At 38.8% G+C, this 17,231-nt stretch overlaps 3 protein-coding genes across 29 annotated transcripts in view; 2 read left to right on the top strand and 1 right to left on the bottom strand.

Annotated features, from left to right (window-relative positions):
• LOC110838497 (uncharacterized) overlaps positions 1 to 17,231 on the bottom strand; it is a 55,592-nt gene that overhangs the window by 28,974 nt on the left and 9,387 nt on the right. For 11 of the 20 annotated variants that reach the window (XR_015532605.1, XR_015532606.1, XM_087340529.1 and 8 more), the window contains one exon: positions 5,275 to 5,379. Coding sequence is in view for 12 of the 20 variants with exons in the window: in XM_087340529.1 (XP_087196655.1) it covers positions 5,275 to 5,345 (71 nt within the window). In the remaining 8 variants the exon portion in view is untranslated. Of the gene's footprint in view, positions 1 to 935; positions 1,125 to 5,274; positions 5,380 to 9,392; positions 9,529 to 9,669; positions 9,779 to 16,582; positions 16,630 to 17,231 lie in introns of those variants that run through there. The other 9 variants (XR_015532603.1, XM_087340530.1, XR_015532608.1 and 6 more) reach the window with 8 other exon arrangements.
• On the top strand, positions 1,418 to 13,934 carry LOC110838366 (uncharacterized). 7 transcript variants are annotated; one of them, XM_087340524.1, is made up of 3 exons: positions 1,418 to 1,574; positions 7,180 to 7,381; positions 12,919 to 13,934. In XM_087340524.1, exon 3 carries the CDS (start codon positions 12,931 to 12,933, stop codon positions 13,903 to 13,905), a length of 975 nt encoding a protein of 324 aa, XP_087196650.1. In that variant the 5' UTR covers positions 1,418 to 1,574; positions 7,180 to 7,381; positions 12,919 to 12,930; the 3' UTR covers positions 13,906 to 13,934. The 7 variants fall into 7 exon arrangements, with proteins under 7 accessions (XP_087196650.1, XP_021937215.1, XP_021937191.1 ...); XM_087340523.1 differs by lacking the exon at positions 1,418 to 1,574 and adding an exon at positions 4,780 to 5,056; XM_022081523.2 differs by lacking the exon at positions 7,180 to 7,381 and having other exon boundaries at positions 1,419 to 1,574.
• The window catches only part of LOC110838392 (uncharacterized), a 64,132-nt gene continuing 61,114 nt past the window's right edge, over positions 14,214 to 17,231 (top strand). For both annotated transcript variants that reach the window (XM_087340526.1, XM_022081607.2), the window contains exon 1: positions 14,214 to 16,926. The gene's annotated coding sequence lies outside the window, so the exon portion shown is untranslated. The remainder of the gene's footprint in view (positions 16,927 to 17,231) is intronic.

Raw genomic sequence — 17,231 nt, 5'->3', positions numbered from 1 at the left:
ATACGGCGCTACAACCCAGAAGACAGACATCTTATTTCAATTTGAATACGTTTAGTGCCATAATGTGCAGGCCTACTTAATTACATTATGAGGGGCTCCATAGTTTTCATTCTTCATTCTACATCTCTTGGCCTGTGGTAATTTCAAAATTACCTTCTCCGATCCCCGAGCAAATATATTTGCCAATACCAGGTACTACATTACGAGGCCGGAACGAGTCAATATGACCTAAGTCGATCACTGTTTGATGGTGATGATGACCAGATACAACATCCATATAATGAGAGGAATCAGATACAGTCCGAACTAAGATTTAAGTAAACGAACTGCATTGCGAAAAGTTTGGGAAGTAAATGCCATAGATGTTAATCGTTATCTCTTCTCATGAAAGCAGACGTCAAGATACTGACGATAAAATTCAACGTCTTTTCTACCTTATCAGAGTTGTCAGGTGAAACGACAGTCGCCAATTGAAAGCCCACAACAGCAGAGAACGAGAACTGGTAAACAGAATTATTAAAGATCATTGATCATTCTTTGCACATTCAAATAATTTATAATTTTTACTAGTGACTTAGTAATGCAGTTTGGTTAACTTTAAAAGTACATATCGTATATCAAACTGTTAGAGTACTTATCAGATTTCCCAGAAACTCTATGACCATAAGTGGAATTGATCGGGCAGGGGTATGGAAGGCAGCCACTGGTGGATTATCTACACTTCTATTTAGATCATCAATCAAATTCAAACTCTATACATACAGATACGTTTTTGTCATTGTACAGAGTGGGCCAAAAGTCGCGCCCCATACGAATGCGCTGTAGTATGAATAAAAGACATTGACTTCCTAGATGTCACGTTTCCGAACCAGTGAACTGAGCGTTGTGGTCCCGTGGAACGGCCACCGCCGTCACCGGACCTTACGCCTCTATACCTTTTCCTCTGGTGCCATCTGTAGTCTGTCGTTTACACCGACCGAACATGAAATGTCCAGTGACATCTTGCAGAACGAGACACGGTCTGAGTGCGATAAAATCACTGAGCGCTGTAGCAGGTGTAAGCAGCTGTTGTGTTCCGTGTCAATACGTTCCTCGAAGTTGGTGGCCAACAATTTGAACATCTGCTTAAATAAAGATGATTCAACTGTAAACCCTTTGACCTACTCTGAATTATTTTCAATACAGCACTTTGAAATTAATAATTCAGTTCAAGATTAATTTGTTTTTATAACATTAAAATGTATGTTTACAACATAAGTGTCATACACAACTGAAATAACCAGTAAACATGGCCTTTATTATTGTTTATTATATTGCTGCAATCGGATGAGTCTATGTCTCTGTGGAAACAGGTACCTAACTGGCCGGAAACTTGGCCTAATCATCGCATTAAAAAGATGCGCTTCTTCTGGCCATGGCGTCAGAGTGCTGTTTAGTTACATATCGTGTAGTGAGCAGGACGGACGTCAGCTGGGTGGTACTGAGATAGTAGAAGACTTGACAACGTATTTGATGGCGCAACAATTAATAAGTAATTTTCTGTTACTGATTTTCCTGACATCAGTGAGAGGAAGGTAAATATTGTGACAGTGAAAATCATAAGGGCACATATAATTTTTCTTAAAATATTTTTCTCTCAAGTGCATGATGTACGCTGAAAATGTAAGTAGACACGTAGATAACACGAATATTATGACGAATTAAATTGAATGAAAATCGATAATATTAATTTAAGTTCTGTACGTAAAGTTCTATAGTAAATTAACCTACATATAAACAAATGTCACTGAGGACCAAAGGTATTAATTAATATAAAGTGAAAGACAGAATATTATACTTAGTTGCTTTTCAGCCTTATGTTCAGAACATGTCATTAGGACAGACCAAGTAAATCCGGTAGGATCGAAACTAGAAAATAATACTTAATATCCGTGTCTTTACTGAAGTTAATTTGTGGTGCAAAAGCATAATTACACATGAAGTCAATTACAAGATGGTAAGATTTGTCTGGAAATAAACACAAAGAAAACCAAAACACATCTTAATGCATCATCACCAGATGGTGTCTGCACTGCCACGTATTGTGATGTGGTCTACGGTAGACGCCACCAAATTTTGTACATTAATAATACCTGTACCATCAGATCAGCCCTAAACCCAATGATATATGCTAGCGTGGGAGACTTCGGAAACGTGGGTACCTTCACTGGCCCTTCCAGTGAATTAAGGAGAGGCGTTGGGAGGCGTCCATACAACAGAATTATGTTACGTAGAACTGATAAGCCGAATGGACTGCCCAGCCAGATAATTGTGATAAGAGTAGCCATATTCTGTTGCTTCAGAGAGAGAGTCAGTACATCCCGTTTGTTAACAAACCCAATACTGCGTATAGGTAAAAAAAATTAATAACTGCAAGAATAAAACAGCACAACACACATCTCAATCTACACGTGGAAATGGCTTATCACTCGCACGTGCCACTGATTACGTAACACACGTAATTTGGAATTTAATTTCTCTTTCTATCGTGGTAGTAATCCATCAGATAAACCGAAACATTATTATTGGATTTTTACCAGCGTGCACAGCAGTGTAACATAATTTCAAGAGAACATATTAAAGTCTATAATAAATTTAAGCGTGTACAACCTAAATATCGTTTATTTTCTTCCCCACAGATCAGATTAATTTGATTAAATATTAATTACGATACAATATGATTATATAAGGGCAGATAATAAATCCTTCGGACATGTGCCAGATATAAAACTTTTGGGACGGGAGTAACACATCGAAGTTTCCGGGAAATGTTTGCTACCATTCAGTTCAGAATCGTTGACCTTGCCTTCTGCTAACTAAAATCCCAAATATTAAAAAAATATGAGACCATAATTTTACCTGTTCTTTTGTAAGGGCGTCAAACATGTTTCTCAACCGGAGAGAACAACATATATGTTGAGGGTGTTTGACAAAACATAGAGGACACGTGGTCTTAACAGAAAGGAAGTAATAAGATAACTGGAAAAATTACAAAATTATTACCTTTTTAATATTTACTACTTTCGGAATATTAATAAATGAAGACTGTGATTTGTAAACGGAAATGAAGCTTTTGTTTCCACAAAAAGCTGAGAACTTAAGTACCTATACTTTAACCCAAGAAGTACTCCGGTCCATAAAGTTACTTAAAAGCAAGCTTAAAAATTAAAACAATTAACCAAGCAATCAGAGAGTAGAAAGGGAATTTGTTTAGCTAAGTGACAGGAAATATATATGTCACGTATTGTACACACGGATAATTACGAGGCGCGTCCCAAAAGTAAGTTTCCCTGGGGCCGTTTACAGAAACAAAACACAATTTCATAGAAATATTTATTGCAACACATACAGCAAGTGTCCAGCTATTTTTCAACATATTCGCCACCGGAATTGAGACATTGGTCATACCGTGGAACCAACTTTTGAATACCTGTGTCGTAGAAGTCTGCCGCCTGGGATTGGAACCACTGTGTGACAACCATCTCCGCCTCTCTGTCATTCTCAAAACGCTGACGCTGACCGGACAGGAATTTCTTGAGGTGTAGGAAAAGATGGAAATCACTGGGAGCGAGGTCCGGGCTGTAGGGTGGATGATTAAACACCTCCCAGCTGAACTCCTGCAGGAGACTTGCTGTCCGTCGAGCCGTGTGCGGCCTAGCGTTATCACTGACCGCACTTCACAGTCGGCGGGAGCTGGAATAAGAATCTTTATCTTCAACAGCTGCAACGATGCTACTGTGAGAACGCGGGAAGTGCCGTTAGTGCATGCGCCATGCTACGTCATTGCTCTATCACGTACGCACAGTCGCTTCGCGCAATATAAGGTTTGCTAGCTGTGGGACGAGTGGGAAACTTACTTTTGGGACGCGCCTCGTACTTAAAATGAAGGAAAGCTGTACGTGAACCAAAGAAACAATAAGTCAAAGAAATTACGGAATAATGTAATTATTAAAATACCTACTCGCAAGCAAAATGCAAAAGGAAAAGAAAAAAACGAAAAACCAAATAAATGCATACGCCCAAATAATAATTAAAAAATCACAGACGACAAAGTGACGTGAAAAGATGATTATGATTAATAAGATATAGAGGATGTGAAAGAAAGCAGCAATGGGCTATTTTAAAGAGTTGCCTGGGGAGAAACTACGATGAAACTCAGCCAGAATATCAGCCTCTTGGCTGAGAACTGAACCCGCGATATCCAAAATACAAAGCAGGTTTATCAACCACTCGACCAGACGTTCGCTTTCCAGCAGCTGTCGGCAACGTCTTCTGCGACGTGCTTCGTTTTAGAAAACTTCAAAATTTAAACACTCCATGCGTGCTTAGTTGTTGTTTTTTTCTGAATGAGTACTCCATTGTATAGGAATTACGGAGGCCTACATTTATACAAAATATATTTGATATTGGATGTAATTAACATCGCATTAGTAAAAGTACTGCGATATTATAACTTTTTTCAAATAGTATAGCAATATAAAACATATTTAATCAGGCCTGTGGATGGAAGTGGTATGTTCGTCCGAAGCTTTGGTATCTACTAACAAATCCACACGGTGTTAATATTCTGAATACTTTAATCGACATCTTAACTTTCTCCACATTTTAAGAAACTACTTCGCACGTGGGGGACTTTCAAGGCACTTCCTCGGAAAACTCCCATTGAACAGTGGTAACAGATTTTGTGGAGTGATTTGCGTCGCCATTTTAACTGTCTCGTCAACAGTTGCGCTCGTAGTGGCTATCGTTGAAGTTACGCCTTGTAATGCAATCCATTGATATTACGCATAGAATAAGCTTAAAGTGAAAAAGACGCATGCATATGTTGTGAATGGAATATGAATGCAAGATCCTTGAAACGAAGGTTTTCAATGCTGTTGTGCTGCTATGGTGTCATCACCTGCTAACGAACCATGAACTACTCCCCAGTGCAAGAACATCGATACCGTAGTTTGGGACTAAGAACAATACAGTGTACTTTACCGAGCCGAAGATGTGGAAAATACATATCTGGAAGGTAAGCAGAGCAATTTTGCAGCAAATAAATAGTAGGGATTGATGTTAAATATCTTTAAAACTGATCGTGGTTCGAACACTGGCACCAAACAGGAAATTTTACGGAAAAGTTCTGGGCGTAAAGTGTCTGGTTCGAAATTCGACCGGGCTATTGGCTATCCTAATTATTTTCAAGCTCTTTCCCAGTCTTTTAGGCGAATACAACATTAACAGACCTACCTTGAAAAGAGTTCAGCCTCTATCCTCTCAAATCTGTTGATGGTCACCTTCCACTTTTCTAGAAGCCACATAGCCCCAACAGTTGGAACAGCGTCGATGCATAACCTGTGAATCAGTTAATCGCTATAATACAGGCGTGAATGATGGGTAAAATGTAAAATAATAACTGCTGCTTACATTACTTCCAAGCTCTACTTCCTATAAACGAGGGTCTAGTGACAGAGTCATGACACAATTTCAGTAGCGAAGTTAAACATAATTTTAAGTTCGCAATTTATGATGAGATAAATACACCATACACACAAAAATAACAAAAACAAAAACAATTGTATTCAACCAATATTTCATAAAAGGGCAGACAAAACCGGTCTTCTTAACGTTTGCGTGTTTTGATTCGTAGTTAGGTTCAGTTTAACTATTGCGTGAATAAACTAAATTTCTGTTCCATTTCGCACATTAAAACACTTGAATAACATTTTAAACAGTGTAAACGTCAACTTCATATTGCAATCATTTATATTAAAAATGTTAAACCGTTAACATTACATTCAATGTGTTACATTCAAATGAATTAAAATTATTGTTCTCTTTGTTCAATGTTACAGCAACTTTATTTTCTGTCTGTGAGTCTTGATCGAGGAGCCACACCAATTAAATCTGGCTAACATTCTTCAATTAACTACTTCATGCTGTTAACTGCGCAGTAATTTCGTATTAATTGCTTCCCTCTAACTTATTGTTTGTGGTCAAGGTTAGCTGTGTTTCATCTTACTCAATTAGGACTAATTTCAACCAAGCCACGCCCCATCTGTAACAGATGCTTTTATTACTGACTGAATTAATTTTAAAAGTTGTCAGACCTATAAAACCTTAGGAATTATAGGACTTAAAGCTCATGATTCAACAAAATGGACAGACCTATTACTAGAACTGAAAGAATGTTTTTCAATTTTGCTTCGTATTCGTGAGGTCCCGGGTTCAAATCTCGTTTCGGAGACCGGCTATCCTGACTGGGTTTTTTTTATTTTCCTCAGTCACTTTGGTGGTAAATTCCGGGATAGAATCTCAAATTAGGCCACTACCGCTTCCTTCCACATCCTTTACAATTCATAATTCACTATTATTCTCTCATTCGAAGTCTGGGATGCTAAAAAGCGTCGTTACATAAACTGTAAATAAATAAAAAAATCATTTGCAGTAAGTCCCATGATTCAAAGTAAAATAATTGTGAAATAGATCATCCAAATGTGCGAGATGATAATCAAGGAAACAGATGCAGGAAACTGTCCAATGTTTAACAAAACATTTTCAAGGCAACGCAAAACAACCACAAGAAGTAAATTTTTTTTGATACATTATTTCCAGACCGCCATATTATTGAAACGGTGGCTTTCATATTACGTCCTTCACATATTTGACATGGTACATATGATACTGCGTGTTTCATACGAAAGGGTCATGTGTGTAGAACGCGACCATTGCCAAATCATTAGAGCTTGTCAGTCGGTTTGAGGCCTCGGGGTTTTTCAGCACTTGCGTTGTCTAGATCAGTGGTATTCAACCTGGGGTACGCGTACCCCCGGGGGTACGCAAAGACATCTTAGGGGGTACGTGAAATTTAAAAAAAAATATTATTTTATGATAAACACTGAATAATCAGTAATGTAATTTATTTAATTTATTTTAGATGTAGATTATATACTATGTATAACTTGAATTATACACCAACAACTTTGGGGGTACAAAGTTGAAGAGAAATTATATCTGGGGGTACGCAAACAAAAAATGGTTGAATACCACTGGTCAAGATTGACGCACAAAACTGGGAACGGCAGCATAAAATAGGAAGTTGTAGAATATGTAGAATCTAAGCTGAATTACACGACGCTGATATTTGTGTTGCAGGTAGAGATGAAGTTTCATTAAACGCAGAGAACCACTGGAGGTCATGGTTGCAGAAAGCTCTTAAATTCTGAAAGTTATAACAAAAAATTTGACTTTTTGAGATCTGGTTAGCACAGACATGGGGAAGGGGGGCTAAAATACATTACACGCGGAGTAAAATGGATTACACTGACATTTTCTCAAAATATTTCGGGAATCACTGGTAAGTTTGTTGAAAGCCATTATAATAGATTTACCAAGACACATCAAGAGACGAAAGTGGGGGAAGATTTCAGGTTGTCGTGGCGGCGAATATGAAGATGCCTGTCTTCTGGGATGTTACGTCGTGTAGTCTGGTAGAAGTTTAACGACGTTTCAGAGGCGGTTCATCAAGGCGTTTCCATGATAATGGAGGTATACTCTGAAGATGGCTTTCTCCTGGGTTGTTGCGCCGTGTAGCCTGATAGACGTTTACCGACGTTTCAGAGGTCCGTCCTACCTCCATCATGCCCTGATGATGGAGGCAGCAAGGACCTCTAAAACGTCGGTAACTTCTACCAGACAATACGGCGCAACAACCCAGAAGACAGCCATCTTCAGACTCACCGCTGTGAAAACCTCAAATCCTACGAGGGTAGTACCCTAATATCAAATTATGAAGCTTCTATTCTACATTTTCGTAACTCATCGTTCACAACGTATTTCCTTATTTTACGACGCTTTATCAATGCATACGTTTTCTTTGCGCATTGAACGTGTAACCGAATTTATATCGTGCTTGGCGACATTTGTAACCGATCAGTTTTTATAGGTGGACTACATTTGTGATTACCTGACGACGTAGGTGGATTGCATGGCCTGTTGATACTAAAGGGAAAAATTACAGGGGTAGTAGTCCGGCAAAGTTTTCTCGATGATGGCATGAAGGAATGGTGCAGTTATGAATCACTGTGGAACAGTCACAGACTATGAATTTTAATACGCCACTTCTCGCTAAGTTCAAACACAATTCAAGTGAACATTTATAAAAAAAATCATGTGAAATTCAGAAGATGGCTTGTCACAGGAGTCGTTCTGATTTTATATCTATTCCGAGACAAAGTTTGATGCGGCTACACACACACTTGCTTTTGTTAACTGTTCATTTAACGTTCAGAAATACTAAAACCACGCCTATTATTGTCGACAATTCATAAATTACTAAGTTAATTAACTAAATGACTGTAATCTACCGCACTGGGATTCAATTCTGGTAATTGACTGGAGACCCAGCTCGTTTGCAAACTAACAGGCTACAATATATGCATTTATTTACAAATACTTTCGATAAAACTATCATATCTTAGATGCAAAATTACTTTTAAGACCACGTGGTTTAAACACGTGGAGACTATTTTATATAGGTGCTTCCACCTGTTCGCCTCGAACAACGTAATAGCATTTCCATTTGTACTGATTACATGTGATATTTCCAATGGCTCAGTGTTATCGCATGTTAGTCAATAGATGACCTCTCTTGTAAAACATATCACTTCATAACCCACAAAATCTATTTCAAACAGAAATTCAAATAGATTCTATTTATATTCCATAAATATTTTACAGTATTCCGCTTAGCCATGCGATATACACGACGTTTCGGTAGTTGGACTGTGTTCCCCTCTTCAGGTTGTTGGTTGTCATTTTCTAGACAATTTTATAATTTTTTAAAAAAAAATTAAACGCATTAGTAGCAAAATGGGGTTCACTGAATTAGTTGTAGGCTTAACACAAAACTAGACAGTCCGGTGATGTTTTATCACACTTCGTAACAATAGTCCTTAATCTGAAACGAAATAGTAAAAAAACAATGGTACTTGTGGGTTATCGGGACACATCGCTTTAAAAATAGGTTAGGTTAGATTACGTTAATGTGTGTGAATAAATGACATATACTTGAAAGTTATTATATTTTATTTCAATAAATGACAAATTATTATATTTTATTCGGATATGCATGAGATGTTAACTGTTGTTACAACCTGTCTCCGGAGGCCAAAATTCGCTTATAGATTTTAGAATCGTTTTAAAAATATCGCCGTTATCATTTGTACGCCGCCACTTGAACTCAGCTAAATAAGAATCCAGAATCTTCCTCACTCTTAGGTAAATCCCAAATTTTTAACATTGTACCGAACAGCAATAAAGAACTGAACGAACCGATAACAACAACAGAGTATTACGAGTATACTTACACGCATGCGCAGTTTTCCGTCCAATCCAAGTCCAGATATTCGACTCTCCCGTTTTGTGTCCCGATAACCAAAAACAATTTAGATTATTAGAGACAAAGTAGTACAAGTCAACAAAGTTACAGAAGGCGTGTTTCTGGCTCATGTTTCCTATTTATTCACTGAAATCAGCGAAAATACATTCCTTCTGCAAGAACACCAAATTACGCAACATTTTTATTTGGTTATTAACCAGAAAGCCCACATATACATTAGTATATAATTTGAATTGTGTCACTACCTTTGAGAAGCACAATTAAAACTTTAGTCAAAGAACAGGAGATTACATCGCTCAACAAATAAAATTATCAAAATGTTCGAATTCATAACTGTTATCTTCACCGTCTTCCTGATAACAACTTGGACTCAACAGTTATGACATGCGATCTCAGTTCATGCGTGCTGTTGAACCCAAACTGAGCTTGTACGCCGAAGCAGAGAACTGGCACGACATTGGTTAACTGCGTAGGACCGCGGGGGCTACAGGGGAGTTTGGTTCGGTGTATGGTGACAAACGACAGTGACGTCTCTTCTTTGACAATAATTCTTTTGTGAGAAAATGCCAAGCAGATAATGAGTAAGTGAGACATTATGTGAGTACTCAAGTTTAGAGTTATTGTTAATTCATATAGTTATAAAGGCCCTCGGCTGTACCTGGTTATTTCGAACACATCACATATTGCAAATAGAATGATTAGGCAATTCTTGTTGGCACAGAATCGTATATTGAAACAAAAAGGTGAGTAAGTGATATCTGATAATGTTTTCTTTAGTACACGGTAGACTTTAAATCAGGGATGGCCAAATTCTTTTAGCAGCAGGGTCAACATTGTTTAAATCAAGGGGTAAATAAACATGAATGGATAAAACAAAGTGAATGCAATTTTTCTGAAATATGCATAGTGTATATAAATTATCTTTACAAATTTACTCGTGAATGAAAGCTTTATGAATTGATATAGACGCACTGTTTGAGCGTCATATACGAGAGAAACTCTCAGTTTCACAGAGTTATGATAGATGTAACACCCACTGCACATCATTCTTTGTGAATCATGACAGTCGCCATGAACCTGCAGGAGAAGGGACTTTGTGGAGTGGTTTATCGAAATGAAATCGGATACGACGTTTCGGAACAACTTATCACAGGACACTACCATCAAAACCATCAATACGTGCCTTGTACAAGCAGTTCAAGTAGACCGGAAGTGGTTTTACACAAGAAAGGTACAGGACGTCCACGTGTGTCTGGTGAAAATGCCGAAAGGACGCACAGGATCTTTGTCCTCGGGCCACGTTTGTTGCAAATGCCGCCCCATTCGACAGTGGATCGGGTGTTACGAAAACGTTTGTCTTAAGGCTTAGAAGCTGCAAGTTATTATACAGGATGATAGGGTTAGTCCATATGGAATCTGCAGTGACCATCCTTGAGAAACTGGACGAAGACAATGAATTCCTGAGGAAAATCATGTTCTCTGACTAGGCCACATTACACGTTTCTTGGAAGGCAAACGAACAGAACGTACGCATCTGAGGATCAGAAAGCCTCACGCTGTATTAGAGAGAGAACCAAAGTTTCTGTGTGCTCTGGCCTGTTGCACGATCGTTTGATCTGACCTTTTTTGCCGAAGTGTTTGTGACATCCAGCAATTACCTGGTTTTGCTGTAAAATTTTGTCTACCCACAGTTAAAAACTGCAGCCTGCCATATGGGTTCGCCGTGCTGGTCCCATTTCGTGACCGGCCAGATCACCAGATATCACACACTGTGATTTTTTGACGTGAAAACGTTTTTAAAATCGATGCCGGGTGTGGGGAGGCAATCGCGCCAAAATGAGCGACAGTTTCTGTCGAAGTAATTTCAAACTTCAATAACTCAGCTAAAAATAGACATAGCGCCGCCATCTTAGTCTCGTTTTAAAGAGGAAGGATGAACGTTTGTGCCAGTACCACTCCAACATTCATGGCGGCCGGACGTCGCGAACTGCGCACGCGCAAAGTGAACCCACGATTTTCGACTTTCCGGATTCGACACGTGTCCATAAACGGGATCATATCTCAGAGACTAATTATCCGATCCGAGTGAACCAAGTGTTGTTTTGAAGAGGAGTGTATATGTTACAACTCATCCTGGCCTCCAAATGTGTATCTCAAAAACTCAAAAAGATACGAGGCTGTGAATTTCAAAAAGTTTGAAAATTTCCCGATTTTCTTAAAATGTCGCGATATATGAGGGCAAAGTAAAACCAGAATTACAAAAATCGGGCACGAATGCGTAGAGCACAAAATTCCAAAGAGAATGACACCGAAAACGCCGGACCCGGACCCAAAACCAACGCGCAGTACTGCTGCGAATATAGGCAACGTAAGCGCGCTCGGACAACTCAGGCGGCATCTGACGAGCCTGGGTCAAGTATGGATGTGTACCAATTAAGAAATAATCATTTATAAAAATGATTATATTTACAATATTTCTAAGTTAAACTATTAATTATTAACTAACCACGCAAGGGAAAACTTGTATAGATTTGACATTTTCAAGAGGTATTCAAATAATTTCAAAGCCATATGTATCTTACTTCTCATACCACTACTCTGTATTCAATAAATGTAAGTTGCAAATGAATTAAACCATTCAAAACAAAAATTTTGTTTAATTTCAATATACTATACACGATTGACGTTTTCACGAAAATAACTGCGGCAGTGTCCGACACTGCCTATCAATTTTTTCCTATTGGGATACGTAACAGAGTTGTGTACCGAAGTCGGTGGCCGACATCAACGATCTGATCAACAGAATTACAGCTGCTATTGCAACTGGTGATGTTAACATGCTGCAGCGTACATGGAAGGAGCTTCAATATCGTTTTGACATTGCACGTGTGACAAATGGTGCCCATGGTGAATACGTGTAATGTTCAGAACAACCTTTCGTAATTTCTCTCAGATGACGCTAAGCTAGTGAGTCTATGTCTGCATAAAAGTTCTATTCACGAGTAAAGTTGTACAGATAATTTATATACACGCGGTACATATATCAGAATGAATCTGTATAAAAAGTAGATATGAGCCAAATTAAACAGTACCTCGAACACGCTTTTCAGTTAACAGGTGTTCAATATTAATTATATTTAAGTTGAAAACAAGTACACTTCTCATATGAGTAGCCTGTCTGTTAGCAGGCTTAGAGGTCTGTACCAGTTTTTTTAACAAAATTGTATTGTAGAGTAGCTTGATTCAAATTTTCTCATATCTTCCTACGTGCACTTAGAAACATGCAAATATTTAAAATAGGGGACATTTTCGAATCGCAAACTGTCAACATTTTTAGTAGGTCTTGAATGATTTTTAACGTATTTTTTCCAAAGCGATTTAGCTCGAATGCTTACTATTTCACTATCCAAAATGGAGAATGGAATTATGAAGATGAATTATTTTATTTAGTTTGATAAATTATATTGATCCTCTGTAATTGTTTACTCCTTCAGGGACCGCAAAGGATGTTGATGATGATGAAGCGGTATACACGAGTTGGAGGCGCTGGTGTTCTCCTTGCATTAGGAATCCTGTTACTGTACGTCATCTTTTGGTGCTCAAGAAAAGAACCACAGCCATTGCAGAGGTTATCATATCGACCAGAACTGTTTGACATTGTAAAAGAAAGCATTTTCACTGGATTCAATAATGAAACAGGATCCAAAAATGGTGAATACATTATTCCAAACATCATCCACTTCTTATTCTTCGGAGAAAGTCGTATATCTTACGTCGCTGCGGTATGTGTTTTGGCAGCGTTCAAGAACCAGCATCCCGAGAAGATACTAGTTCATACAGACGTTGACAGTTTCAGAGGTCCGCACTGGGAGAAGCTGAAGAACACTCCAAACCTGACTATAGAAGTTCATAAAATTCAAATGCCAAATGAGATATTTGGACAGAAGATCAATCATGTCTGGCATGCTGGAGACGTTACGCGAATAAAGATCTTGATGGACTACGGAGGAATATTCTTAGATAACGATTCCTATTTGGTGAGGAGCCTCGACTGTTTCCGGAAGTACGAAATGGCTCTTGGGTTGGATGAGAACGGTTACATAGGAACTCAGGTTTTAGTTGCCCATAAGGAGGCAAGATTCCTCCGTTTGTGGCTGGAGACGTACAGAGAATACTACCCTGATCTCTGGTACTTCAACGCAGGTCAGAAACCGGCACTTGAAATTCTGTGGCATAAACCAGAACTAGTCCACAGCGTTAGAACACTGTTCGGAGTGCATGATCTATCTCAGGAACTCTACCGACAATACAACTGGAAGGAATGGCGTAATTATCACACCATCCACCTCTTAATTAGACACAGACATTACTTAGACAGTTGGTGGAATTTTTACTGGTGGCCAGAACTAAATGAAATTAATATCCACGATTACCCTATGACGTTTGGTCAAATGGCCCGGGATGTATATGATTTCAAATGACATAAACGATGTATTTGAGTGTACAAGGACATATGACTTTCCGATTATAGACCAAACTATAAAAATATTTTATTCATACCCATTAAAGAACTAACAGTCCCAGTGACAAGTTAAGCCTAGTTCAGATAAAATGCTAATTTATTTAATTTAAAGAAATATATAATATTATATTAATAATTAATTTAAGTGGTATTTACTATCAAAATTGAATCATCACAATATTTAATAAAAATTGTCATTCCGTAAAAACAATGGCATGCAGGAACGTCCCCAGATAGTGCGGGGGTGGGGGTGGGGCAGAGCGAAGCAGTCTACACAGGGCCCTTCCCTAATATTTCTAGGTGGGCAAGAAATACGTGAAAAAAGGAAAACCTAATGACAGCCGGTATCCTGCAAGTTTAATAGTGCTGTGGCGAAGCTATATATTTATTAAAGAGTGTTCTGCCCACTCATTCAGTTACTGTCGACACATTGAACTTTCATGCTCGCCCCCCTGACCTTAATTTATTTATTATTATTATTTTTACTGTATCGTCGAATTACCTCTCCCCAAAGTAAATGGCACACACAATGTACTTATTAGTACTTGTTGATTGTTACAATCAGTCACAAACTCCTTTCAGGTAACTTACCGCTATACTAAAAAAAACATTTAGGGATCTTTAGAGACTATTGTTCACACCATACCAAATAATGAACTCACTGCTAAGAAACCAAAGTTACTGAAACCACAAAATTAAACAAATATCGTCATAATGAATTGGGGTCTGGGGAATTAGTCCCGATTTGTTGTACACTACAGACGAGCCCAGTCATGTTACATACCTTTACGTACCACTCATCACCCTGATGACGGAGGCAGTATGACCTCTGAAACGTTGGTAAACATCGACCAGACTACACAGTGCAACAACCCAGAAGACAGAAATCTTCATACTCACCGCCCTGATGATGGAGGCAGTATGACCTCTGAAACGTTGGTTAACATCGACCAGTCTACACAGCGCAACAACCCAGAAGACAGAAATCTTCATACTCACCGCTGTGAAAACCTCATCGCCCTGATGACGGAGGCCGTATGACCTCTGAAACGTTGGTAAACATCGACCAGACTACACAGTGCAACAACCCAGAAGACAGAAATCTTCATACTCACCGCCCTGATGATGGAGGCAGTATGACCTCTGAAACGTTGGTTAACATCGACCAGTCTACACAGCGCAACAACCCAGAAGACAGAAATCTTCATACTCATCGCCCTGATGACGGAGGCAGTATGATCTCTGAAACGTTGGTAAACATCGACCAGACTACACAGTGCAACAACCCAGAAGACAGGAATCTTGAGGCTGTCTTTGTATTTTTCTTTCCTCGGTTGCAACGCCGTGTGGACTTGTAGTTAAATACCAACATTTCAGAGTAATATACTACCCCCATCTTCAGGGCTGAATATAAAGACAGTAGGCTATGTTCCTCCAATACGTTGGTATGTTTCCACACGCACAAACGGCGTTGCTACCGAGAAGGGCACCAGCGACAAAACAAATCCTCTCTGCCCCCCCCCCCCTCCGGTTGAAATAGCTTAGACCTGGTGGGTATTACCTGCTTTTAATAATACAAATTCTGAATTACAACTCATAACAACATTTTGAGCTGTAAAGTACTTACTTTGCCCTACTGTTTCGTCTGTATTTTTACAGATATAGCAGAGAAGTGCAAACAGATTTTCAGCTTATTAACTTTTAACAACTTAATTAAACCACAGAGTGAAAATAAAATCAACGGAAATTTGTTAAGCATGCTTAGGTATACATTCACAGTGGATTCCGGTTAATTGGGACACATCGGGACTTAACACTTTGGCCCAATTATGCGAAGTTCCACGTAAAGAGTTAAAAAAGTTTGTTCTTTAAGATTTGTCCCAAATAAGCGGCTGCCCCGATCAACCGATGGACCAATTAACAGGAATCTACTGTATATATAAAATGCTGAACAAAGATGCAGAGTGAAATAAACAGGGATCTTAGGACATAAACGGCTGATATGAATTGTATAGTTGAGGGAGTTACCCATCATTTACGTTAATACGAGGATTAAATAATGTAAAAGGAATGTTTTATAAAGGAAGGCCTAAGCATGTCTAAAACGTCCCGACTACAAAGTCTAGCAGAAAAAAACTATTGACTCTAAAAACCTGGAAGGTGTTAATTCTAATTATAATACAAGGCCTTTCAATTGTTTACTCATTCAAGTATTAGGCTGGAGATTTTCCACGTATCACACTTTGTACAGTAAAAACAACTGCCTACAAATCTAATTATTATCAGCACATGTAAACATGTTTAATTACATTTTTATTAACATACTAAAATTGAAATCGTCATAATCATCCCCACTTAACCTTGCGAAATGAAAAATTGTACATGAGAGCTCAACTGTAGTTTTCAGAAATATTCGTCTTTCAGCGACTGTACATCGCCTCTCCATTTCTGGAGGGTGAACGAACCGAACAAAGGAAAGAAAGCATGAACTTTCATGCGACGACATGCAGAATTTAATTTTAATGGTTTATAGTCACACAACTGCCAACAGCTGCAATTTATAGCCTTGTGGTTCAATTTTCATTCACTGACGACACCGTGGCCATCCCTGACAATGGCCTTCAACCAGTACCCACCTGCTAGGGCCCCCAACACTTCTCAGAAGCCAGGTACGCACCTACAACTACAATGAAACAGAACAAAGAATAATTACTTCCGTTCCTGCCATCACACACACAGAGCGAGGGCTGCTATCTACCGCCGAAAAGCCGAATAACGGTTTCTGCAAAGAAAGTGGTCGTTGGTGTATCGTTAGCAGAGAAACTGCTGTACAGTTCAGTGTAGAGATAATGTTTTAGAAGCTCAAGTGTCTTTAGCCGTGCATGCGTGTAGAATTAAACGTGTAGGTGTGATTCAACAGATGAAGTGTCGAAGATCTTCAAAAGTCTGCAAAGTCTGTATTTCACGTTTATATGTAAAGGTAAGTTACAAAGCAAAACATTGCTGTTAAGTTCGTTCAAGCAGACACCAAATCCCACTTTTGTACACGACTCAAGGTCAATTCCCCCAAAATACATCATATTGTTATCACCGAACGCCGCGCCCGAGTGGTTAGCACTCATTAGTATTCTGAAGTCCTGGTTTCAAGTCGTATCTCGAAGACCGGGTTTTTCGTAGTGGTTTTCCTTATTCCTTGCAGGCAAAGGCATTATATCAGGCCACAACTGCTTGCCTCCCAGTTTATTTGCAATTCGTTGTTTGCTAATCATCTTAACATATGACGCT

This window comes from Zootermopsis nevadensis, unplaced genomic scaffold (genome assembly GCF_977971745.1).
Source record: "Zootermopsis nevadensis isolate Lab colony 2312 unplaced genomic scaffold, Znev_1.0 Znev_ptg000061l, whole genome shotgun sequence".
Taxonomy (NCBI): domain Eukaryota; kingdom Metazoa; phylum Arthropoda; class Insecta; order Blattodea; family Termopsidae; genus Zootermopsis; species Zootermopsis nevadensis.
This window is presented reverse-complemented; position numbering and strand designations above follow the sequence as displayed.